Source organism: Symphalangus syndactylus, chromosome 6 (genome assembly GCF_028878055.3).
Source record: "Symphalangus syndactylus isolate Jambi chromosome 6, NHGRI_mSymSyn1-v2.1_pri, whole genome shotgun sequence".
Classification (NCBI taxonomy): domain Eukaryota; kingdom Metazoa; phylum Chordata; class Mammalia; order Primates; family Hylobatidae; genus Symphalangus; species Symphalangus syndactylus.
In genome coordinates this window covers 21,189,687-21,216,338 of record NC_072428.2, presented here as the reverse complement: position 1 = coordinate 21,216,338, position 26,652 = coordinate 21,189,687, and the positions used below count along the sequence as shown (strand labels likewise).

The following is a 26,652-nucleotide window of genomic DNA, read 5'->3' as shown; positions in this document are numbered from 1 at the left end:
AGATCTCGGAGGATGGGACTCAGAAGACCTGCCACTCATTTGGATTGCCATACAACTGTAGGCAAAGTATCAGAGATGTCTAGTTTCTATCACAATGAAGGAGAGAGAACTGTATTCTTTGGGTAGAATGGGATGATGTGGGGAGGGATTGCAGGTGAGGCCAACTGGTGAAAAGATCACAGACCTCAGAATCAGAAGACCTGAGGTTTAGAGTCAAGTCCTGAATTCAAGACCCAATGGTAGGGGCATCCGCCATCCACTTGAGCCGCTGTTTACTCTTTTGTAAAATGGTGTGATGCTCTCCTATATTCATCAAGTCTTTTTGGTTGCAACGGAAACCAGCTTATGCTAATGTAAACAGAATAAAAGGAATTTATTGGAAGGATCTGACTGCATTCTTGCCATTGGCTTCTGTAAGGCACAAGTGTGTCAAGAATGGACTAGAACAAGAAACCCGAAAAGTGTTAGAACTCTAGAAGTATTTCCTGCGTTTCTGTGAGCTTCTGCTTTATTCTTATTTCCCCTGCTTCTCTGTCCTCATGGAGGTGTATTGCTGCCCCACAGCTTCCAAGCTTGTGTCTTAAACCTTCAGCCATGCTCTAATCCCAAATGTCAGGAACAAAGACTCTGATCGATCGGGATTGCTTTAGGTGTCTACTGCAGGGTAGAATCATTCCTGGGCATGGAAAGTAGGGATCACATAGTACATCTGTGGCTGCCAGAAGCTGCTTTTCACAATCTGGATGAAATATTCAGAGAAGGAACTATAACTTGTGAGTTGGGCCACAAATCCAAAAAGGGTCTTGTGAGTATTATCGTCATCGAATAAACTCTCAGGTGCTGTAAAGAGAAAATGGTGTTATTTCTAGTCAGAATATACAACCATCTCACAATGATACTATAAGGAATCAAGGCATAGTCCTGTGCAAATCTGAAATTTTCCATTGAATAACCAAAGTCCGAATCTACACATTTAAAGTTGTCTTATTCTAGGATTCTAATTTTTCAGAGGGCTGTGAGAGTCAACATTCTCCATCCTCTACCTTAGCAATACTCTTTTTGCCTCCTCCACTCCAACAAAAGCTTCCAAAGGAAATCTTCCTTCTTAAAAGAAACTGACTTCCATGATTCAGAATAAAATTTAGTAAAGACTAATGAATTAGGACTCCATTAATTTGGCATTTTTGCTACATCAAGAATCAGAAAGGGATTAAACTTTTCTATCCCCATATCTCTTAAAGCCGAGAAAGATTTGCTAAGTGAAATAAAAATGTGACTTTGGACAAGTTTTGTAACCTTTCTAAGACTTTGTTTCCTTATCTGTAAAATAGAAATTAACTTTTCATAGGATTGTTGTAACAATTAAATGACATTAGGCTTGACATGTAGAAAGTACTGGCTATTAGCTGTGATGTTGAAGATAATGTTGGTTGTAGTGATGTTGGTAATAACTCTAGTGGTGATGGTGGATAATGGTAGTGGTGGTGGTGATGATGGTGGTGATGATAGTGGCAGTGGTGATGTTGGAGGTTGTGTTAGTCTTCAAGGTAGTCATGGTGGTTGTGGTAGTGGTGATGATGGCAATAGTGGCAGTCAATGATGATAAAATACCATTAATTATGACAGAATCGAGAATGTATAAATTGTTCTCAGTACATAGTAGTCACATAGTGAATGAGTGCAGAGAACAAGCAATTTTTAGATAATTACAAGGCTCTTAGTTACCATTTACATACCAACCATGGATATATTGGTTCCTAAAGTCTTCCAATAGATGTTTAACCACTTTGTATGAAGTGGGGAGAAGAGGAGTAAATATGAATTTTAGTTACTACATGAACATAAAATAAATATAATTAAAAATAAATATAATTACATTCCCTTAAATAATAGTGCATAAAATATAGACTGTTTTGCTCGTCTTCCTTCCAGTTAGCTTGCTACATAAAGCCACATACCATTAATTCAAATTTCATCCTCAGAAATTCACATTTCTAAATTTATTATCATCCAAGTCTAGGATTTGTCCTATCTGCATACTATTTTAACCTCCAAAGGTCTGTGTAATACCCATTTTGCAGCTAACATGGATCTGTCTAAAACATCCAGATGCATCTGTCCCCTTGGCACTTCCAGGGTGCAGCAGCCACACCAATTTCTTTATTTGCCATAATTTGAAAGCCTTATTAATCCTAAAGGCTCAGCTCTATAATCACACTTGGTTAGCTTGAGGTCATTTATTTTTCATGAAGATTGCTTCCCAGCTACTGGTTTATTTAGACTTTACTAATAATTATTTTGCAAGAGCTTTTTTCACCACTGCTCATTTATATGTGAAGAATTCACACTGTGAATATGAACTAAGGATGAACTTTTTTAAGAGTTAAGGTTTAACTGGAATGTCACTTTTTCTTTACTGTGCCAGATCATTCCTCTTCTGGGAAGCAGTCCCGTGAAATAATTAAATATTTTCCCTTTAAAAGAGTCTGTGACCTGCTGCATTTGTAATCCTCGAATTCCATGATTCAGCCCAAGATCTCCCAGCTTTGCATTTCACACTCCTGCTCACATTTGGTTTAGATTTGGCTTTTCTTTGCTTGAGAGGAACAGGATTTATTACTACAAGTCAGAAGCCATCAGGCCCCAATATTTCAGCAAAGAACCCTAGTCTGCCAGAGTGAGTAATGCTCTGGCTGCACTCAAGTCTCCCTGAACCAGTCACCCCAAATAGGATGTCATTGCTTGCATTTATTTAGAAACTGTCAAGTTGTCTATGTGTTTCTACCCACAAGTTCATGTGATTCCTGAAACACCCCTATGCACTTTGATGGGAGGGAAAAAAATAATAGTCCCTCATGCATTTATGGAACGCTTATTTATGGAGCACAGTGTACATGTTAGGGACTGAGAGCTGAGTATGTGCTGGTGCCCCAGAAGGACATGTCCCTGTTCTCAAGTAGCTTAGAGGTCATTGAGTCCCACCATGAGGCAGGCACACCAGGAAATGGTCTTGATGTCTTCTTTCACTGACTACTCGTAATAAACTATGGGGAAGGTCTGATTACCCTTGTTTTGTGGCTGGGATTACCGAAACTCACAGAGGTTGTCATCCTCTGATAAGGGGGAAAGCCAATGCTCAGACCTGGGCTTTCTCGGTCCAAGGCTGCTGACTGAATTCTGGATTCTTTCCAAATAGTGTGATCTCATGTCAACTCAAATCAATTCAAGTTTCCTTTCCAGTTTCCCACATCCCATGGTTTGGCTTAGAAAGAAAGGTTGTGCAACACACAATAGATATCAAGCATCTAAGAGTTTGGGAAGGGTTTGTGTGACCAGTGGTGTGGGCAGGGTGTGTTTGGAATGGAAAGTGGATGACAGGGGAGCTCAAAGAGGTGATCCAGGAATTCCCAAAGGTGGACCTTGACTCAGTAAGTGACCAGGTCTGTTATTTGAAATGAGTCATTTGTGGTATGGGGGCAAATGACCTCAGTCCCTCACCAAACTATCAGGAAGCAGGCAAACAAAATAATCCCCGCTTCTGGGGAGAATAATCCTAATTACAGCCCCTAGAATTTGCATGCCCTTCTACAGTTTGCAAAGCACTTTCACACCTGTATTTTCCTTGGTGGAATTGTTTACTGCACTAATGGAGAAGGGATGAGGACTTGATATGGCCTAGTTTCTTGTTTTTATATATTTTCTAAGAATAATCATCTGTCAAAATGTAACTTCATGCAATAGTCTGGTATATAAAACTGATGCAGGTGGAACTTCTGTGGTTGGGATGGGGCCTGGGGAGGGAGAGGCACAGCTTACTCCAGCTTTTACTCTGACCACTAGGTCTGCTTCTGAGGGGTCTCTAAGGAACCTCCAGGTTCCATGAAACACAGTAAGACAGACATCATTCCTAGTGACTCCCCACTCCAGGTTCCATGATACACAGTAAGACAGACATCATTCCTAGTGACTCCCCACGTCACTTCACTTTCTTCCTCCAAGAAAAGGAAGCTGAAATTCCTGGAGGTTGCATGAGGTGAACAAAGCTGCTCCTTGTCCTGTATTCTTGTGCATGGAACCTACCAGGGCTGGTTTCCTCACATGGATAGGGACTAAAGCCTTATCTGGGAGCCAGTTTTCCCCCAGTTGTTTCAAGAAATAAAGTGTCCTCTTGGTCACAGACAGCAGCAGTAACAACTTTTTCCTGCGGACTGGCAGCATTTTCCAAGCACCTGCTCTTCAGGTGGGAGTTCTGGGGCACTGTCTTCGTTCCAGACAGGCAGCTCTTTGAGTCATGGCATGCCAGCTTCTGAGTGGCTGAGGACTAGATCCAGACAAGGATTTTTCAGTCCCAAACACTCTTCCTGAAAATGCAAGAGGAGTAGTCTTTAGTCAAACAGGATCTCCAGAACTGAAAAATTTATACTGAACTAGACAATGGTAGTGGTTGCACAATATTGTTAAAGTACTACACGCCACTGATATAAACACTTTTTAATGGGTGAAATGGTAAATTTTATGTTATGCATATTTTAACATAACAATGATAATAATTTTAACTAAGTATATTGCCTCCTTATTTCCTGCAGGGTCAAGTTCAAACTCCCTGGCATAGCTTACAGCCTGTAGTCCCCACACTTGTAACCTCACGTCTGCTATCTTCCCCCAGCCCCTTCATCTGTTCTGTGTTCAGATCAGCTCACATTGGTCTCCATTCTCTGGACAAGCCATGTTCTTTCACTTTTCTGTGCTCAAACACAATTTTGCTTTTAGTAATGATAGCAAACACTTATTTAAAGTGCTTACTGCATGCATATATAGACATAAATTTAGTGCTTAATACGTGCAGGGCTTTTGAGTCATTTCATCCTCACCAATTCTATGAAGTAATAGAATTGTAATAGTAATAACAGATACTATTATTAAGCCCATTTTATACTTGAGCAAATTGAGCTAATTGCCTTAGTCAAGGTCACACGACTAAGAAGCAGCCAAAATAGGGTTTGGATCTAGGTGTTCTGGCTCCTGAATCCATGCTGTTCGTCACTACACAGTACTGCCTGTGGATGACTTGTCCCTGTAGTTTCATCTGAAGAATTCCTTCTCCTCCTCCTTTGAGGCCTGCCTCAAATATCACTTCCCCTGTGAAGACTGCCTGGTGTTCTCCAGGAGAGAGTGTGACTCCCTTCTCTAGGAATGGTAGCACCCTGAACACACACAATTTGCAGCACATTTCACCTTGCATGGTAATGGCCTGCTTGTGAGTTTGATTCCCTACCAGAGGGTGAGGTCCCTGAAGATAGCGCCAGGTCTTATTTACCTTGATACCCCACAACACTCATTACATGTTTGATGAATGAATGCATAGGTGGATGGTTGGGTGCATTTCTCTCAACTTTTCAATTTCTTGAAATAAATAACAAAATCTTACCTTCCCTCAGAAGTTCTGGCACGGTTCCTTCAGTCTTGCCACAACCACTGATAATTACTTTCATTTTCTGTGTAACTCACCAGGCAAGAAGTCCATGCAGATTTACTTATAGTAGTTCACATGAAAAATAAACACTGCGTTTGATTTCCAAACATTAAACCATAGTATATTATAGAGAGATATAGAGTTATCATTCAAAGTATGGTATTTCAACCTCAAAAGGCTTCCCTTGAAGAATATTACAATCTCTTCCTCCTTGGGTAGAAAAGATGGGAGAAAATGAATTAATGTTTACACAGAAAGGAGGATAATGGGGGCAAAAAATAATAGATGAATATATGGGTGGATGAGAGAATGAATAAAATGATAGGTGGATATGTTGATCATGGACAGATGGGAAATGAGTGGATATATCAACAAACAGATATGTGAGTGGATGGGTGGAGAAGAGGATGGTGGATGGTCGTGGTTTTTTGAGGAGATGTGAAAAAGGAAGTGTGGAATGATGGATGAGAAGTTGTATGGGAAGATGAATAGAAGAATAGGTGGTTGGATGTATGAATAAATTAAAAGGTGTGTGGTTGGATGAATGAATGAGTGGGATGATAGATGGACCTAAGTGGTTAGTGGATGGACAGGAGGATGGATGGATGTGAGAGCCCCAGAAGGACATAAGGAAAGATGGGTGGATAGATGGATGGGCGGATGGAAGGATATTTAGGAGGATGAATGAGCATGTGTGTGGAGAGAGGTGCCCACCCCCACTGGCTTGAACACATGGGTTAGCAGAGCCACATGCCAGCCCTATGACCGGCCATCAGTAGCTTTCCCTGAGCTGTTCTGCCAAGAAGCAAAAACTCATTCAAGCCATGTGGACTTGTTTTTGAGGGGGAAAAGAATGAGGTCTCCCTCTTCCCACTTGGAAGATTCACCAACTCCTCACTCTTCACTCCCCACTGTGGGCACGGAGGGCACTGCGCCACCCAGGGCAAGACCTCGCCCTGTCTCCAGCTCCTCTCCCACGATATCCAACTACCTGTGAAACCCAGAGATCTTTCCAGCCGGAAAACAGAAATCTAGCGGGAAAGCAGAGGCCAAGGGCTGAACCCAATGGTGCAAGGTTTTATGGTTCGGTCATCCTCCGTCCTGACGCCGCGGGGCCAGCGGGAGAAGAAACCAGTGCGTCTCGGGGCGCAGGGGCCAGTGGGGCTCGGAGGCACAAGCACCCCGCGACACTCCAGGTTGCCCGACCCACGTCCCTGGCAGCCCCGATTATTTACAACCTCAGCAGAGCACGGGGCGGGGGCAGAGGGGCCCGCCCAGGAGGGCTGCTACTTCTTTAAACCTCTGCCGGCTGCTTAGTCACAGCCCCCCTCGCTTGGGTGTGTCCTTCGCTCGCTCCCTCCCTCCGTCTTAGGTCACTGAGCCTCGAATAAAAACTGCAGCCAACTTCCGAGGCAGCCTCATTGCCCAGCGGACCCCAGCCTCTGCCAGGTTCAGTCCGCCATCCTCGTCCCGTCCTCCGCCGGCCCCTGCCCCGCGCCCAGTGATCCTCCAACTCCTTTCGCCCGCTCCCTCGGTTCGCTCCGGACACCATGGACAAGTTTTGGTGGCACGCAGCCTGGGGACTCTGCCTCGTGCCGCTGAGCCTGGCGCAGATCGGTGAGTGCCCGCCGCAGCCTGGGCAGCAAGATGGGTGCGGGGTGCTCAGTGCGGACCCGGCGGCAGCCCCTCCGGCTGAGTCGGCCCTGGGGGACTGGAGTCAAGAGAGCTGTCTGCGAAGGGCATTGGGCTCCGGAAAGCAGGGCTGGGATTTGCGCTAAACCGTTGGAGAATGTGTCTGTGGAAGCACCGTTTGGTTGAAAGAAAAAGAGAAAGAGAAGAGTTTGTTGGGCAGGCTGCCGGCGCGCAGTTTTGGGCGAGGTCGCTAGAGCTGGAGCACATGGCAGACAGTAACCGTTCTCCTGGATGCGCATAGTCGGTGTCTGGACTAACAGGCTCCTGTGCCCAAGGGCTCGCCAAGCCCCACCGGGCTGTGTCTAGGCAGGGCAGAGCTGGGCGGGGCAGAGACTGGGGCTGGAACAGGGCGAGTGGCTGTTATCAAGGTGGTCACAGACAGGATCACAATTCCAAGTGCGAGACTAGCTAGCTGGCAATGGGTTTTCCAGAAAGGGGTCCTGGGTTCTCCCAACTCCGCACTGAGCCTTGTTCCAAAGCTTACAGTCCACAGTGTCACTGCCACCTTAGCGCTGTGGAAACTTGAACCAGCTCTGCGGTGAGGTCTTGGGTCTCCATGAGATTCCAGCCTGGGACAGGGAGCGTGAATATGAGAGGCAACCACTGGACCAGCTGCTTGGTCCTTGTCACCTCCTGCTTCTGCCAACCAGTCTGGGGAAATCTCAACAGTAAGGTGGCTCATATTCCCTGCCTGGCAGCCTCAGAGCAGAGAGAGGAGCCTTGATACCAGGGCAACATCAGGGACCCTGGAGCTAGGGCTCCAATATCTCATCCAAACAGGGTCAGTGCCTTGGTGGTGGCTATGGAGGGGAGGGGCTGCGTGTAAGGTATATTCTAGCATGGCTCAACTCCAAGCATTCTCTTTCTTTGTCTATATATGTACAGATAATTACATGGCCGATTTGCTTATCACTGGCCAAAATTAATTTTTCTTTTAAGAAGTGCCAGCTGGGTCATTAAGACAGCTCAGCCTGCATGCAGTAAATTCTACTCAGCAAATATTTATTAACCCAGTTCCATGGGGGTACTGAGAAAGTGAAACACACAGTCCCACCCGGGTACTTTAGATTGAGTACCCAGTATAAAGTATCTTGAATTACTTTCTGCTTTCTCTATCTTCCTACTTTCTGCAGTAGGAAGAAAATGACCCTAGGTAGAGGCTAGGCAGGATGAATTCTCTGTGCATATGCATCTCCCTTTCTGTGTGAGTGAGAGGTCAGTGCTAGGTGGGGATTTGGGGATCTAGGATTTATACTACTGAAGCTGAAATAATAATAATCATGACAGCAATAACACAGCCTGTCACGGTGGCCCGCGCCTGTAATCCTGGGACTTTGGGAGGCTGAGGCAGCAAATTACCCGACGTCAGGAGTTTGAGACCAGCCTTGGCCAACATGGTGAAACCCCATCTTTACAAAAAATACAAAAATTAACAGGGTGTGGTGGTGCACACCTGTAGTCCCAGCTGCTTGGGACGCTGAGGCAGGAGAATTGCTTGAACCCAGGAGGCGAAGGTTGCAGTGAGCCAAGATTATGCCATTGCACTCCAGCCTGGGTGACAAAGCGTGACTCTGTTAAAAAAAAAAAAAAAAATCAATACAGCACTAGCTACCATTTACTGTATATTTTCACTGTGCCAGGCATTATGTTAAATCCTTTCCATGTGTTATCTCATTCTACCCTCACAATGGCCTAGTAAGAAGTTTCCTGTTATCAGGCCTGTTTGACAGGTGGAAAACTGATGCTTAGAGAGGTTAAGAGACTTGCTGGCATTCACATAGCCAGGAGCAGTGCTGGATGGAAACCCAGCTCCACTGCGCTCCAAAGCCTGGGCTTAGAATATGTTAGGCTGTCTAAGATGGACAAACTCGGGAAGGATTTCCGGGAGGGAAGGATTTTGGTGGATTCTAGGCCTTAGGGAAAGTTCCAAAAGGGACTGGAGCTCAAATAAGCCCTTGAAAAGTGGAAACATTCAGGATGGGAGAGAAGAGTCAAGCTGGACATCAGGGAGAGCCTGGGCCTGGCCTCAGACAAGAGGGTCCTGGTGGTTTCCCTATAGCCTCTAGGGAAGTTTATTTGTATGTTACCTACCAGTGCCATCTTCTGCTTTGTCTTTGGGCATTCTGACTCCTGACTCTTTCCAACCTGTCTCCCTGATTCCTTCTAAAGGGCCCCACCTCCAAATATTTGGCACTGTCCTAACCCTTGAGGTTGTCCCAGAGACCCACAGGCTCCCTCCTGCCCCGAGTTTCTACGGCCCCTTTGCACAGCATCATTTAGAGGAAGTACAATGAAGTGCCAGTAGCAGTAACTGCCCCGGCCCTTGCTTTCATGTGCTTGTAAAGTTGTCTGGCAGGAACCGAGACTTGGAAAGGAGACATGACTTTGTCAGAGGGCTTGGGGCTGGGCATGGGGCGGGTGGCGGCGGGGAGAAGGAGGAAGGGGGAAGGAGAGGAGCTCTTGTTGCCCCATTCTGGGAAGTGGTGGACTCTGGACAACGATGAGGAAACTTTGGAAAGGAACAAGGCTTTGGGGAGGAGAAGTGGGTCCAGTCTTTGTATGGGAAAGCAAAAAGTGGAGAAATGGCCAAATGTAGTTAAGTGACATTGGACCCAGAAACTCTGAGTTGGGGAACAGATATCTTGAATTAGAGGTCTTATGCAGGAGGAAGAAAGTGGCCCTTGGTGGAGGCCAGGGGGGATGAGTCCTTCATGCACATGCATCTCCTTGTCTTTGTGGGTGAGGGGATCTTTGCTTGGGAATTGCATGCCTGCTGTCGAGAAAGAGGAGAGCATCTGAGAGCCCTGGGGCTTGGGGCTGGCACACACCTTTCTGCTTCCTTCTCTCGAATTGAGCATTAGAGACTCCACCCCTTGCTGGGAGTTAGAACTTTAGCTGTGTTTTCCCATGTGAAGAAGCAAAGAGCAAACCTTCATCTCTGTTGGGGCTAGCATCAACAAATTCAGGTATTCCCCATTTACACATTGGACATCTACTTCCTGCAAAGGTATGGTGACAAGTCCATGTGTGGGAGGCTGGCAGCCAGTAGGAAAATGTTCCATTTGTTTTTTCCCAAATTTCCCCACAAAGGAGGGGATGCTGGACAGCATGAAATTCTTAGTTCATGACAGATTCCCTTCCATTCATTCAGGAACTATTTCCTGACTCATTATCATAGACTCAGAGATGAGAACTCTAAGGATCATTTAGAAAACCTGAAAGAGAGGGACTAGTGACTTCCCCTCTCTGTGACTTGTTAAGATATTAGGGCAGGGCATTTTTCGTACATTTCGTCTCTCATATATCTCTATCATGAGGACTGCGGGAGCCTGAACCCCACCCCCTGCAGTGGGCGGGGAGGGCGTGGTCTACTGGTAACAACATTTGTTTCACGCCTTAAATACTACCTTACAGACTCATTACAATTTTATATATTACTCTACAATATACCCAATTTGAATTTAATACAATAATAATGATACATATTTTTGACCATATAGCAATGTTGGTGTTCGAGAATGATTCTCTGTATTGTCCTGGGGCTTGTAGCACCTCCTGGAACATCACTAGATGGTTGGGAGGAGCGAAGTTTTAAAAGCCTGATGCTCTGCTATGGTACCATATGGTCCTATGTAAAGCAGGGTCCTAAGACCTGAGTCCCTAGGAAATACCGCTCAGTGAGCACTGACTCTATGCTAGACGTGAAGCCAGGGGGTAGCACAGGATATGTTATCTAAGTCTCCCAACAGCCCTATACACCTAGCACTCTCTTAACTCCATTTTCTAGATAAAGAGATCGAGACTTGTGGAGATGGCACGACTTGCCCCAGGATCCAGTGGTGGAGTTGGGATTTCCCCATTGTCTAACATCCTCCCATGTTAGACTCCAATACTTATGCTCCTTCAATTCATTATGTGTCTGGAGGACTTTGGAAAGTGTGCGTGGCTCTCCCACACTCCCTGTCCCCCGTGGCCAGCATAAGTGAAGTCTCGCATGGGTGGCTTCTCTCTCCACCCCCGGCAGGCTCTGGACTCTTGGCTGCCCTGCCTGGCCTGTCTCTCTCCAGGTTTGGCTACAGATATCTGAGATGCCAACCAAGTTATTTGTAACTAAAATAAGTCACTTCGCTTATCAGAGTCCAGCCGCCCTCCCAGACACGTTCACATTTACAGGCTTGGAATAAAGGGAGAGGTGGTTGCTTGTCTATGAGACAAGTTAGGGCAATGCCCTCTGCCTGAATATTAGGAAAGCAGCATTACAGGAGCTCTCATTCTGACCCGGCAAGCATTTCACATGCACTGACCCAGAGACCCACTCCTCACATGCTCATTAGTAGGTTTTGTGACCCCGGGCAGGAGGCTGACATGGATCTTGAACTGAAACCCATTGTGTGGCTCTAGGTGACACGTGGCCACCCAAGTGAGGTTTCAGATCCACCTGCAGTGTCAGATGCTTCAAGGCTGGGGTCCCCTGATGGATAGGAGGTGGTTGGAGATCACCTGGGCCTCCCCAGCACTGCCTCCTGTCTGGGGCTGGGGCTGGGGATAAGAGTAACTGCAATTGTGTTTCCCCAGCACCTTCACTTTAGCTCGCTCCACCCAAGAGCCTGAAAGGGAAGTAGTCTTGTGAAAGAATGAGCTGAAGCAGGTGGCAGTTGCTACCAGGCACCATGTAATTTTCAAAGGGCATCTTTTTCTCCCTCAGAGAGACATTTCGTGGTTTGCACAGCAAGAAGCCGATGATGCAATTTCCTTTGTGTCCCTGTTTTAATGGGAAGGTTGCAGGTGTTCTTTAGAATGGCAGGGTGGGTTGATACCTTCTACCTTAAATTTGAATCCCACTTTTCACTCACTTAGCAGGTTAAATTTTTTTTAAGTGTACCCCCCACAGGTGCCCAACTGGGTTTGGGAGGCAAGCCCAACTTGCCAGAGTGAACTGGAAGGGGTGCTTTCGAAAGTTTGTGGTTCTGGAGTCTGGCCTGGCATGGATACCGTCATTGTGCGTTCCAGATTTTCCGGGAGAGTCAGGATATCAAATATGCAAACACTCTACCAATTGACGTATAGTGTATATTTTGACTAAATGTTTATATATTTTTCCATAAATAAATACATGACTTAATGTAATTGAAAGTCAAACACTTTTTAAAAATGCTTTTTGCATAAAGAAATTCACATCTTTACAACTCCTTAACTAGGATGGTGTCAATTAAATTAATGTTTGATTCAGGACATGTGTACTTTGGAGATAAGTATTTCATATTCCTCCCCTCTCCGTTGCTCGATTGCCCCACTGGGTGATGTACCAAGATAAGCCACATGTTTGATTCTTGTTTGCTGGATGTGGACATATACACATTGCAGGTGTGCCTATAAGTACATGCCTGATGGATCTATGTGTGTGGTGGGAATTGGTGATGCCAAAGAATGCTAAAGACTTTCATGCCCCTTAAAGGGGAAAATAACCACAACAAAACAAATTCCAATGTATCTTCTCCTGTCTGTCTTCTGCAGCACTGGGGGAGTCCCCTGATAACAGGGATCATGTCACATTCATTTTTGTGGGCCCAGGTCCCAGTAGTATTGACCCATAACTGTTGAACTGCAATGAATGTCTAGAATATAAAAGTCATGATATCTATATATATGGAAGCATGCTGTCAGTATGGGCTAAGGTGCAAATACATTTACGTGTAAGTGACAACGTGGTGATGGCTGTGTTGCTCGGGACAGGGCTGAGGAGGGCCCTTGGCTGGCTGACCGCCCACCACAGGCCTCATGTTTGGTCTACCCCAAACAGTGAGCTCACCCATCTGTTTGTTTGTGGCTTTGGTGGCTGCCTGCTGTGACCGCTGGGGACATCTGGCTAAAGACAGGGTTACTAGATAGTTGGGCTGAGAAGGGAGTGGGAGCCAGTGAGATGAGGACACCAACCCCAAATTTAAGCCTCAGAACAAAAACACTCCCCAGCATCAGCCACCTTGGAGTTCTAGTTATTTTAGAGATACTGATACGAGGTTGAGATCCTTGGGTGAGAGGCCCACACTCCTCCAGCCCCCACGCCTGCTTCTGGAAGGTGGTGGCAGAGGAGAGAAGTAGAAGTACTACACGGGAGATTCTTGCCTTCTCTGTCAGTCTCTTTGGGCAATTATCAAGCTGTTGTCTGACCAGATACTACCATAGCTTCTTCAGGGGCAAATCCGTAGGGAATCCTGACATCCGACGGGGAGCCACTTTGGCAATGGCAAACCGTGTCTCCTCTCCACAGAGCTCGTGATGTCAGAAATTACCCATAACTGGGGCAGGTTTTGTCTTCCCGAAGATTGTCTGCCCAGCTAGACCTGAGAGACAGGGAGACAAACACAGAATGAGGGGGTGGGTCTTGTGGGAGTGGGGAACGATGGAAACTCACAGAGCCAGATCTCCCCGAGTTTGAGGTGCACTGGCTGCCTGGGTGTGTCCTCCTGAGGCAAGTGTCCCTGCTAAGTGCAAGTGTGGGCAGACAGATCTCAGGTGGGTGGGGAGGTACTGAGTCACCAAAGAGGTGATTTGCAAAACTCAGGTCCCAGAAACTTTCAGGTCTTCAGCTTTTAAAAGTAAAGGTTAATTGCAAAACTCTGGGGTTGAGGGAAGAGATTATTCACATAGACCAGTCATTTTGAGCATCTGCTATTGTGGCATTGCAAGTCTCCTTTGCAGTGCCTGAAAGTTCATTTGTTTTTGAGAGCTCTTATGCTTTTTCTGCTTGCATCTTTGCACAAGTTCTATGTTTCTGAGAACCCTCACCACTATTAGTAATAACAGCAAACACTTACAGAGTGTTGACCATGTACCAGCGCCATTCTAATTGTTTCCTATATACTGCCTTGTTTAATCCAAACACTGACCTCATGAAGGTGGTGCTGTTATTATCTGTCTTTTACATAGGAGGAAACTGAGGCACAGAGAATTTAAGTAGCTTGCCCAAGGCCATGCAGCTGATAAGTGATGGCTCTGGGATTCAAACTCACGTCTGGCTACAGAGTTCATGCTCTTTGTCACTACATTAGAGTGCTTCTCTTGGTATATTAAGATATCGAGGCACCCTAGAAATCCGGACGATTGTACCTGGAAGTATTGTAGTTGTTTTCAAAAACTTCATTTGGGAATCTAGTTGTGGGTGAGGTCATAACATCCACTGAGCTTTTAAACATGATGTCAGAGGAAGGGGCTAGAATTGCAAAAATGAAGGAGGAGGAAGTTGTAATGGAAACTTCTTCCAATGCATATTCTGAGTTGACTCATTCATTCCGATCTCTGAATAGAAGCTCTGCTCTCTTCTATGTGATGGAAAGTTGAGGATAGGGTAGGGCTGAGAGGGATGTGAATTGAGTTGTTTGTTCATTAGGGTAGGGTAGGGCTGAAAGGGATGTGAATTGAGTTGCTTGTTCATTATCACTTCATTATTTGTCACCTGGATGAAAGGTGAAGGTGGCTGATTAGCGTTTCTCTGTCAGCTAGAACTTTGACTGGGAAATGAGCCAATCAAATAGCAGCAAAATATTTGCCCTTAGCCTATGGGCCCTTGGTTCCAGGGTCTTCTCTCTACCGGCTAGAATGGATGAGGGAGGGAGGGAAACTCTGAGAAAAGAGGCTGTCAAGAGTAGGGCTGTACATATCCAGGGCACAAGGAATTTGGCAAAAGCTGGAAGTGTACTATAGCCCTTCTCTCCAGCCCTAGCCTAAACCAGATGACCAGGCTTCTATTTGGCCCAGCATGTGACCATCCCATCACGGAGCAAGAGAGTTTCCTCTGGGTACCCCTCATTGAGAAAAAAGCCACCCAGGAAAAGAGGAGGCAAGGCCCCCTTGAACATCTGGCTCAGTCCACAGGAAGGGATGCAGGCCTTTTCCTGGGAACGAGAACTCATCCCATATTCCAGCCCTCTTCCCCCAACTTTTTTTTTTTTCAATTTTAGTGCATCTCTTTACACTTAAACAGGTCTGCGGTGACTTCTAGGAGGACCCACACACAGTAAAGCCTCTTTGCAAGTGTTCACCATTATGCACATTAAGATGACAGGGAGAGGGCCGGGCACGGTGGCTCACACCTGTAATCCCAGCACTTTGGGAGGCCGAGGCAGGCGGATCACCAGAGGTCGGGAGTTCGAGACCAGCCTGACCAACATGGAGAAACCCCGTCTCTACTAAAAATACAAAAAAATTAGCCAGGCATGGTGGCGCATGCCTGTAATCTCAAGTACTTGGGAGGCTGAGGCAGGAGCATCGCTTGAACATGGGAGGCAGAAGTTGCAGTGAGCCAAGATTGTGCCATTGCACTCCAGCCTGGGCAACAAGAGTGAAACTCGGTCTCAAAAAAAAAAAAAAAGTTTGCCAGGGAGAAATGAACAATTCCATGCAGCCAACACCTGGTCTCCTGCCTTTGGCTTAGAAGGGCATTTCTGCCCAAGCCCCTAGCCCCCGCCTTTGCACACCTTAAATGAGTAGCTACTATATGCCAATCACAGATGTTGCCTCTGCTGAGTGTATCCAGTCAGAAAACCAGAATCTAACAGAGCTAACTAAGCACCATCTTGCAGGAAACCAGCTGACGTCAGCTCCGCAGCCACCAGTGAGTTGCTGGGCCCACATCTGCCTGCAAGAGGGGGAGGGGAATTCAGGTAACCCACAAGAGTGCCGCTCACACAGAGGGGATGAAAGTTTGGGGAAGAAATCTCCTGTCAAGGAGTTTGTTTTTGCAGTGGATCCTCTGTGGTGAGACCAGCTGTCTTTACGACATCATTAGAGGTCAGGTACATTCCTGTAGACTCCCTTAAGTGACTTGCTTTCTCCTATTTTTCCCCCTGAAAAGTCATAAAAACCTCACAAACATATCTCCATTTAAAAAGAGAAAGCTTAAGGGATGCCATATAATGGCTATCTCTTCTCTTTTGCCAGTGAGTATAAAAGCTCCTTAGGGAAAAGCCCAAACCCTCTATACGTTTTCATATTCATGATAGTCCTGAGCGGTCAGCACAGTTCTTCAATTATAGTGGGTGCTCAATAAACACTTGGATGGCTTACTGAATTAATAATGTTTCTAGACTTGGCTAGCAAAGCCATCTCTGTTACTTATCTTTTGTGATTTTTATAGGTTCTGTCTAATTCTTTTTCTTCATTTTTTTTCTTTCTGGTCTATACAAATCTTCTTTCATTTTTCTCTATTGCTACTTGTAGCGATCCTCAACCTGCCTCCCCCTTTGAAATTTCTGTTCTCTGCACGCTCTTCAGTCTAAAGAGATCTTTCTTGAGGTTTGAAATGTTACACAAGGCAGGGGACGTTTAGAGCTAATTGTATTTTGTCCAGTAGAACGGGGATCTGGATTTCCTATAGGTCTGGCTGCCTCTTTGTCTACACCTTTACTTCCAAATCTGGCCTCATGTATAAAAAGACCCCAAACCTTAAAATCATGTTCTCAACAATACTCAGAAAAAAATTGTTGGCATTTTGGTCACCATGCTAGAGGAATAAAAGGGCAGTTGTTTCTTTCAGTCAATGGTTTGCAAACCTCCCAGACTAAAAATCACCTCCATATAATCAGATGCTTGGTGTGGTGTAATGAGGATGAGGAGGTCTGGCTTTGAGGAGAGTCATTTAGAAGGTATAAAGGCAATGGAACACGACAGGAGGACCCATACACCAGTTGATTCCCCTCTTGCCACTTAACAACAGCGTGAGCTTGGGCAGTTGCACTTGTTAAATGTCTGGAACAATACTTAGCACATAATTTCTAAAGCTAAATGTTTAGTTCACAGAACGTATCCCAAGAATAGAAATGATTATTATATTTTAGCTTCTCTCTATTACTGATTCACTATGTGCTGCTAAGCAAAGTATTTCACCCCTATTTACTTCTATTTTTCCATGTGTAAAATGAGAGGGTTGGATTCTAGTTGATCTGTGAAGTCCTTTCCAGACCTCATGTTCTATAAATTCATCACTCTGTGGGCTTACTAACACCTAAGCCTCATAAAACCTAATGGAAAGAATAACACAAAACCACCATAATGCAGTGTCAAAAAAATTGATGCCTGATTTGTATTAAAGGTCAAAAGTGAATTATTAATCCATGCCAGAAATAAACATATGGACTCAATTACACTCTAACTCCAATGGGCAAGAGTGTCGTAGGGAGAAAGTGCTTTGCCCATAGTACTTCATAGAATCCTCTAGACCATGTGGAAGGTGAGCAGATGAAGCAGCTCTGGCCAGAGAAGTTAGCAACATGTCCCAGTCACACAACTGAAACTGCAGGAAGTCAGTTTGGGATTAACTGCAGGATATGAACACTGTACTCTTTATATTGTACTTTAAAAAACATTGCTTCACATGGCCAGAAAAGCCAACCTCTGAAGAAGAGAAAAATTGTTCCCTTCACTCTTAGAGCTTTGTGAGCACCCTGGACTTGCCAGCTTTCCTCAAGCAACCCCTGCAACTTGTTGGTACAAAATTAACCACAATATTCAGACAAAGCAGTACTTACAGGGTGAGCACTAATATCCTATGCAACTAGGGTAGCCTGAGAATCTAGGGGAAAACAAGCAAGACAAAACAAAAGATTATATATAATCTTCCCCCAAATCAAGGCACTGAGCAAGGCAGGCCTGTGAGATGGTGAATTTCTACTTCTACTGAGAGTCCTCCAGACCCCCAGTAAAAATTTCTTTTCATCATAAAACCAGAGAAACTCTTGCTCAGGAAAAAGAAAGAAAAAATGGAAATCATAGAGACTGCAAGACTTAGGATTTTGTCAAAGTGTGTCAGAGGCTATAATATAAGGCTAGTTTCTGGCATTCTATCAGTCACTGAATGTCCTTCGTCAGATTACAGCTCCTTTTGGTTGTGCTCACTTTATACCCATCTGGAATCCACTGACCATTAGCTGAAATAAAATCCCAGATGTGCTCAGATGTCACATCCTGTGCAATGCCCTCAGTTTTTGCTGATATGGTTCAGTCATCTGTGTCTCTAGCTAATCATACAGACACGGTATTCTAGGAGAAGTGAGAATCCACTCATAGCCAGGAGAGGTTCTCCCTCTTAGTCACAGGGTGACTGTGGGCAAGGTCCTTCCCTTATTGGTTGCCTCTGTCTCCCCAGTTATAAGATGGTGACAAACTGACCACTTAAAATTTCCTTAAAATGTATTGGCACTGTGGACAGAAATGAGGAAAGTGGAAGATCTAGTTTCTGTCCTCAGGGAGCTTACCATTTGGTGGAAGTAAAGTTAAACAGGTGAAAGAATTATGCAAGAGAGCATAATCAAGTGTCAGAAGATAGGAAAAACAGACATCTCGATTGTATGTGAAGGCTTCGAGGAATTTGAGGATGAGTTGAATGTGGAAAAGAAGATGGACAGAGAGAGGGGAGAGAAGAGAAACCCAGGGAAAGGCAAAACATGAGCCAGGTATTTAAAGTGGGGGAATAAGAATGGCTTGATTGGGGCCAGGGGAGGGGTCAGCCTGCTTGGATAAGACAATTCATGTTAAGAACAGTGAGAGATGAGGTTGGACAGATTCCAGGCAATCAAGTAACAGTGGCACTGTCCACTGGCAGAAGATCCAATTTTTCTGCCCCAGAAACTCATAAGTTCTCATGAATCACCCTTTCAGACAGTGCTAGATAGAGTTCAGAAGCAGGCCGGCTCCAACAATGAGAAATAACTTTGGCAACTTTGCCTGGATTAGAGAGTGGCAATTTAAGTGAATCCCAAACAAGACCTACTGTGGCAATAGCAAATAGATTTTAGCTCAAGGAACATTTCCCATTGACTCCTAGAGGCTTCCTAAAATGCTGTACTAAGAAGTCAAATCTTGGCTCAGGTATGGAGAGTGCTGTGATCCTGATGTCTGCTATGGGCACAGTATGAAGGATTTGACCCCCATGCATCACATGGACATCACTGTAGTAGAGCAGCAGGCTTTCTTTGTTAATGTTTCTGAGAGTTGTGTGTATAATCCTCTGGGAGTTTAGCCATTCTAGAATCTGGCCAGCTAGCCATACTATAGACTCTACCTCCTTCTAGAACAGTAGAAAAGCAGTCTCTTGCCCAGAGGGCAGAGTTTAGTCACTTGAGCCTTTTGTTAGGATTCATTCCCATTCTGTCTTCCCATTTACCCACATGAAGTTAGATGCTGGGAGCCAGATATCTCCTTTGTTTGAACAAGGGCCAGACTTCCTGGCAAAGGGTCCCTTCTCCCCATTGGTTTCTTCATCTGCAAACTGAGAAGACAAAAGTGATGCCTCACCCATGGTGGCGACAGGAGGAATAACTAGCTAATGCGAGGAAAGCCTTTGAAGATGAAAGGGTGGTATGTGCATGTTAATTACAACATTTATCAGCCCTGGAGCCTCTGCATTCTCAGCTGCCACTGGAAGCTCTTCTGTGCCTCTCAAACGCAAACAGCAGCCGCATTCCATGAGCTGGCCTCACTGAGTCCGGCTTAGAGCATCCAAGTCAAGAAGGTTGGATTTTGAGCTCAGGCTGGCCAGCTAGCTCACTCTGGGCCACTCAAGTTTCCCACTACTCATCCCCAAGGGAAAAAGTAGGCTAGCTACCTGGGCAGGTAAGATAAGATAGAACCAAGGTATAAACAAAAGGCTCCATCAAAAGTCTACCAGAAATAGCCCGTGGGTAAGATTAGGACACTCTGCTCTAATTCCCACCCTGTGAAAGACTAATTGTTTGACCTTGGGCTATTGGCTTTATCTGTCTAATGGTTCAATATACTGTGTGAACCATTTGGGGATAATAATCCCTCTGCCCCCCCTAGACCTCTCCACCTTTGCCTGCTGGTGTGAAAGTGTTTTGTGCTAGTAGGCAGAAGCACGTGATATAAAACTACAAGGTCCTATTATTACCTAGGATAACTTTTGCCTCTATCTATGTCTCCTGTTGCTGGTTGACCCCAATCATTGAAACTGTATTCCTCGGAATGCTCAGCAGTCTCCTCCAAGCTGCCATTCCCTCCTTATCTAGGTGGGCTCAGTATTGGCTCAGGCTTCTTGGTTGTGCCACTTCCTAAGGCTTGCAAATGCATTCAGCCTGCCCTTACTCTCAGTGCCAGCTCTCAGTGCCCTTGCTGGGATAACTCAATAAAGGGCTAGAAGTGAGAATGGGATAATCATCAGATGCTTTGCTAGGGCTGATGGGACAGCTTAGAAGGTATAAGCTGAGCTGGGCCCATGCAGCAACACCAAAACATGTGTTCAAAGAGGAAGAAGAGGAGAAAGAGAGAAAGGAAGTTATCATGGGCGATGACAGGGCATGCCAGAATGGGAAAGGGTGTTAGGAATTATGTAGCCAACTTGTTTGATTGGAAAGATAAGGAAGTCTCAAGGGCTGCAAGTGACTTTCCAAGGTCACAAAACTAATTAGTGGCAAAACCGTGGTCTTCTGACTTGTCCGGTTTCCTTTCATTTTATCCTTTGAGATGATAAAGGAGAGGACACTAACTAAACAGGAAGACAATGATCTGATCAGGACAAGAAGACTTGGAGTACAAAACGAGAAGAAGGTAATAAGGTAATGGATTTTTGAGTGGCACAGTGGGAAATGGCGTAGGTGTTTACATTGCACTGGGGCCCTCACTGTGCTTGGAGCTGGTTCGCTGTGCACTGTCTTGCACACCCGTATTGGTATTTTTTGATCCTTTTTGACTTAATGAGCATTTGGAAACCATAAGGCCCAGAGCAACCTGACCTTTGCCTTGCCCAGACTGTGATCAATTTTGTGAGTTAACAATCAATGGTTTTCAAATTATTCAATTGTTCACTCAACGCATACTAGTTGAACACCAATATCTGTGCTCTGCTAGGCACTGGGGATACCACTGTAGACAAGAGAGGTATAGTCTCTTCTCTTCTGGAACTTACAGTCTATCTGGAAGACAGACAGTAAACAACTAATGATGCCTTTGTTTAATTACACTTCTGGTAAGTGCTATGAAGGAGAAGCACTGGATCTTGTGAGAGCATAATAGAGAGATCTCATCTGATTTAAAGCACCAGGGAAAGCCTCCCAAGACCTGTTGGATGAATAGCAGTAACTATGTCTCCAGGATTCCCACAATTCCTTGAGGACCCTCCTTGTCGGACTTTTCAGAGCTGCACCAGCCCTCTCACCGTCTCACCATTGGGTCTTCTGAGTAAGAAAGCAAGAAAAAAAATTTTGCTCCTCAAAATTCTGAAAGCAAGTGGTTTATCATGTCTGCCCTGTAATAGTGGTGGGAAGAAAATCATGAGAACCTCCAAGCTGACTCAGGATTTTAGAAGCACACATTTGGGGAGAAGGGAAACAAAAATTCTGGAGAAGCAAAAAGTGTCATATGGTATAGAAGTTATTTTATGCTACTGGGGAAAATTCATAATTTACTTAGGGATCTTGAGTGTCAAGCATTGGTTTAGAGTCAAATCTTATCCATTTCATTGAAAGTTCCTTGATCTCGTGGCTGAAGCTTGGGCCTAGGGTTTTATTAGTGTACATTTAGGGGATGGTTTACAGGGTATCTTCCAAGGTCACACAGGTGCCTCCTTTGGGGTCAGGCAGGAGGAATAGGACCAAATCTGGGATATGGATGTACAACCATTTGGCTCCTAGGGCCTCACTCCTTTAGCTCCTTGCTTCTGGTGACTTCTTGGAGACAAGAGTAGACTCTTTCAGAACAGCGAGATGGTTGTGCTGACAAAACAAAAACAAAAAAAAAAAAACGTCATTTAAGATGCCTTCACATGCCAGTAAATGTCATAATAAAAATATTCAAAAATTAGTAGAGTATGGGCACTAGCTAATTCAAATGCTTGGTTGTAAACAACTATGTCTTGTAAATGAGAATAAAGTTTATTCTCCCAATGACGATGATAATATCTTTCTCACTCACTTTTACTCAGATTGGCTTTATTGGGCAGGAGAGACAGGGATGGAGTTATAGCTATCGTGATTGAACTTAAGCTACAACCCATCTATGCATCAAACCATCATGTGTCTCGTGTGTGACTGTTATCTGTTGTGTATATTTTGGTATACCCCTATCTGTACATACCAGTTGAATATTTCTGTAAGTAACAGAACAATCAACTCTCATAAAATATTACCTCCCAGGGCAAGAAGTCTGGAATGATTCCAGGAAGTCAATGATATTATCAAGACTCAGGCTTATTTTTCTAACTTTCAATTCTGCCACTCCCAGTGTCTTCCTGCAATTTAGCACCCCTCATGTTCCTAAACTAAATCCCACAGTTCCAGGCATCCTATGAAAAAAAAAAATCAATATTTAGCAGCAGAAGAAAGAGTGCATGTTCACAACCATCTCTTCTAAAATTGGAGGAATGGCTTTTTGGGAAGTCCTTAATTGACCTCTCCTTATTTCTCATTGGATGAATGGGGTCACATGCCCACACCTAACCAATCACTGGCAAGAAGAGCTTGGACCACAGTGCTTAACTTAGACCAATCATGATCCACCCACTGGAGCTGGGATTTGAGGTCTCACCTCTCCTGAAGCACAAGTTCAGGGTTTCTGAATAAAATTGCACTTCAGGTTGAACAGAATAATTTTTTTTGCATTGGTAACGATGTGGGCTACAATGAGTAAGGGAGTCCATCTACCTGCTAGAGTTGTGGTTTGAGACTATTTGGGCTAAGGAAAGAAGGCAAAGCTAAGTTTTCGTGCTTCTGTGCCACACCCTCAACCTTTTTCTGAGAAGACATGCCTCATGGGTAGAGCTCACGTGGGGGACACACTGCAGTTTGAGGTTTAGATGGTCTGTGGCTTATACTCAATGATAATACCTATAACTTTATCCTTTCCTCTCTTCCACAAAAGAGAATTATATCAGGGAATAATCTTAAATCTGTTATAATTTACAAGAAATAGCCAGTCTTTTGCACACTTGAGTACTTTATTATTAGAAACTCATTACTTGCAACCCATCTCAGCACTGTTGGAGCTACACCATGCATGAGGACCACTGCTCTAGAGTGATCCATTAAAAGAGAATTACTACGAACTTGAATGAGTATTTCTTTCTCTAAATTATGCGATGATGACCCTCAAGGGAAATGGTCATCTTCCCTTTTCTACTGCACTCTTAGAGTGTATTAATGTGTGTGAAGTGTTTTCAGTTCCATTATCTAAAGCAGCCCCATATTAACATCGTGGTTGGCATTATTGTCCTCCTGTGTGAGATGAAAGTTTAATGACTTCTGCAAGGTTATGAAAGGTCAAGGTCACAGCTAATTAGTGCAAATTCAGGATTTGAATCCTAGTTTCTACCCCAGAGCTGATGTCCATGTCACCATGGACATCATTTGCTCCCAATATGCCTGATTTACTTTCAAGGGGTCTGGAATTGACTATTGGATTTTATATTAAAAATTGCTCTTTCATAGGCAGGAAAAAGTCCTTCCTAATAGTTTGAGTCCAAAGCTTAAGGATCTAGCATCTCAACCTTTTAATGAACCCAAAAATGAACAGGAGGGTTTTCTGAGCCAGTCCCCTGCCTCCACACAGTTAGCTCATGAATCCAACATCATGGGGGGAAGCCTTCAGGATTTTGTTTCCCATTCCTTTTTTATCACCTAAATATAGTTAAAGGATTTAAAAATGGACCTGAAGGATGTGATTGTGTCTTAGGCAGGAAGGGGGCCAGTTCTTTTCAGTATCTAATGATGAACGATCTGAAGGAAATGGATTCTAAACCATTTGATTCTAAACCAAAATGGTGTATCCTTTCTTTTGAGGGCGAATTTCCTGATCACGAGCCTTGTTGAGCATTAGATTGGCCGGCTGGTTCCTAATCCATCCTTCAGTTCTCAGCTGCAAAGACATTTCCTCAGAGAGACAGATCTCCTTTGGGGACAGCAGAGGCCTTGAGAGGAAAGGCTTCCCTTTTCACTGAGCGTGGCTCCTACTACACCTCATGTGTCTGTTACATTTATCATGCTGTGTTGTCAACTTGTTTAATGTCTGTCAGTGGCTCATGCCTGTAATCCAGCACTTTGGGAGCCTGAGGCAAAAGACTTATTTTGACAGCAGAGGTTTGCAGAGGTTGCTGGGCAACATAGTGAGACCCTGTCTCTACAAAAATATATTTTTAGTTGGCTGTGCATGGTGGCACGCACCTGTAGTCCCAGCTGCTCAGGAGGCTGAGGTGGGAGGAGTGCTTGGGCCCAGGAGTTTGAGGTTACAGTGAGCTAGGATTGTGCTACTGCACCCCAGCCTGGGTGATGGAGCCAGACCCTGTCTTTATTAAAAATTAAGAAAAAAAATAGCCTGCCTACTCTATCGGTCCATAACCTCTATCGAGACAGTGACCTTGTCTGCTTTATTCAATGCCTCGATCTTTTCCTAGCACAGTGCCCAGCACATGGAGACACTGAATTGGGATTCTCCTTTTTGAAGGCCCCATATCCACTTCAGTATTGGGGTGATTTTGGTAGGATTGTGGCTTACCATGGTGGATGCAGCCTGTGAGTTCCAAATTCAACTTCTTAAAAAACCTTGTCTATCATCTATCCATCTATATGTCTATCTATCTATCTTCTATCTATCTGTCTATGTTCCATCTATCATCTATCTGTCATATATCTATCTCTATTAATTATCTCTATCTTTATCTATTTATATCTATCATCTATCTGCCATATATCTATCTCTATCTCTTAATTATCTCTATCTTTATCTATATCTATCATCTATCTATGTCTATCATCTTTTAACCTATCTGTTTCTATTGGAATAAGAGCCAAGTGCTTGAAAAGCAGAGGAGAGTCAGTACACAGGCCACATCTTCGCTCACTCCCTCCTTCCTCCTCATAGCTGTGAGCCACCCCAGTCCCTGCACCTGCTTCCTTGGCTGGCATCATCTAAGAAATCATCTCTTCCACAGTTTCCTGCAAGGGCATCACCCCAAGGGAAGCTGAACACATGCAACATCTGCCCACTCAGGATGAGTGTGAGGGATAAGGAGGAAACATTTTTCCTCTAGAGACAGGGCAGTTGGGGCAAGGGCTGGGGAAGCAAGACATGGATACTCCAGGCTACTTCTTGCTGGGGCTGAGGTGGGTGCTCGGTGTGGCTCCCCTCTGGGACATGTTTGGGGCAGCTCTCTCACCTCTGAAACAAGCCTCATCAGATCATCCCCAGGCTTCCTTCCACATAGTTTCTGATGATATAGGAAAGGACCCCAATTATCTATTAGAGCTTCCTGTTCTTTGTATTGTTTGGAAGGCTAACGTCAACAGCCACTTTTGTATTCTGCATTGTTTGCATTGTTAAAAACTCTGGAAAACTCATCTGGTTTCTTCTCCAAAAGTAGCTTCCCAGAGCCCTGGGAGACATTCAGAAATAAGATCCTTTTCAAATAGGCCAGCAGGGACCAGGGTCTCTCAGAACCAGCTTTCCTATCTTCTTCCAAAGGCCGGAATTGAGAAGGTTTACTCCAGCCCACATAACTGAGTCTCTGGGCTGTCAAGGACGCATTAGGGGGGGATTTGCTTCTGGTGTGCTGGGTGCTTAGAAAGCCGTATGAATTGCAGAGATAGAGCTGGGTTCCAGTTCTGCCAGTCACCAGTTATGTGGCCTTAAGCAGTTTACTTAACTTTTCTGAGCCTCAATTTTCTCTCTCTAAAATAGAGTTGTAATATACCTATGGCTTAGAGTTGTGTAAGGGCTGGCGCGATCACAGACTTGAAACCCTTGATAGAACGACTGGCATGGAGTAAGCATTCAACAGTCATAATTAAGATCATTGTGATGATTGCACTTGGGGCCTCTCCATTCACCATTCTGCCCCAACTGTGTTCCGGCTGCACTTGAAAATGATTCCAGCCGCCTCTGGAAGATTTTCATCCCATTTCTGGGCAAAACATTAGCCAATAAACTCTCATTGAATTTGGCAGGGCGGGCACACCAGCAAGCTGACACTGTGTGCATACGGGCTTCCTGGAACAACTGTTGCTGAGCAAATGAAGCAGCATAGAACATTCCGGGAAGCAGGATTATTGCTGTAGCTGGTGAAAGTGAACTGGGAAACGCACTCCAGGTCCTGTCTTTACTTGCACAATTACAGTCAGTCTCCAAGGCTGCTTGTCTCAGCAGGATCAGCCTCTTCCTGCCTTCTGTCCCGGCAGTGGGTGGTGGGGCTGGAGGAAGAAATGGTGTTTTCCTCCCTCTCTCAATGCAATTGTTTCTTTACAGTGCTGTTCTCTGAGGCCAGAGAACAGAAGGGCTCTTTCCAGAGGCAGTTTAACAGAGTAGCTTCCTTTTCATTCTGAGTTTGGAGTTTCCCAGAGTCCCCTTCTTCCCAGAAGCGCAAGCTTGGAGTTTCTTGGTTGCCAATCAGGGACCAGCTTCTGAGTGCATAAAGTGTGTCCATGGTTTTTAATCAATTCTCTCATCTCCAAAAATACCTTTAATTGCCTTTAGCTGCTTAGTTTTGCTGTCCT

General features: G+C 44.8%; 1 protein-coding gene and 1 long non-coding RNA gene across 9 annotated transcripts in view; one reads left to right on the top strand and one right to left on the bottom strand.

The window, feature by feature from the left end:
- Positions 1 to 349: 349 nt before the first annotated feature.
- Positions 350 to 5,683, bottom strand: LOC129484070 (uncharacterized). Its single transcript, XR_008658350.2, has 3 exons — positions 5,429 to 5,683; positions 4,081 to 4,361; positions 350 to 840 (listed from the first exon to the last, which is right to left on the bottom strand). It is a non-coding gene; the product is annotated as an uncharacterized lncRNA (long non-coding RNA).
- A 529-nt stretch (positions 5,684 to 6,212) lies between these two features.
- Positions 6,213 to 26,652, top strand: part of CD44 (CD44 molecule (IN blood group)) — a 93,853-nt gene continuing 73,413 nt past the window's right edge. For 3 of the 8 annotated variants that reach the window (XM_055281929.2, XM_055281927.2, XM_055281925.2), the window contains exon 1: positions 6,798 to 7,090. In XM_055281929.2, coding sequence (XP_055137904.1) covers positions 7,024 to 7,090 — 67 coding nt within the window. In that variant the 5' untranslated portion in view covers positions 6,798 to 7,023. Of the gene's footprint in view, positions 7,091 to 26,652 lie in introns of all 8 variants that reach the window. The other 5 variants (XM_055281923.2, XM_063640979.1, XM_055281928.2 and 2 more) reach the window with 4 other exon arrangements.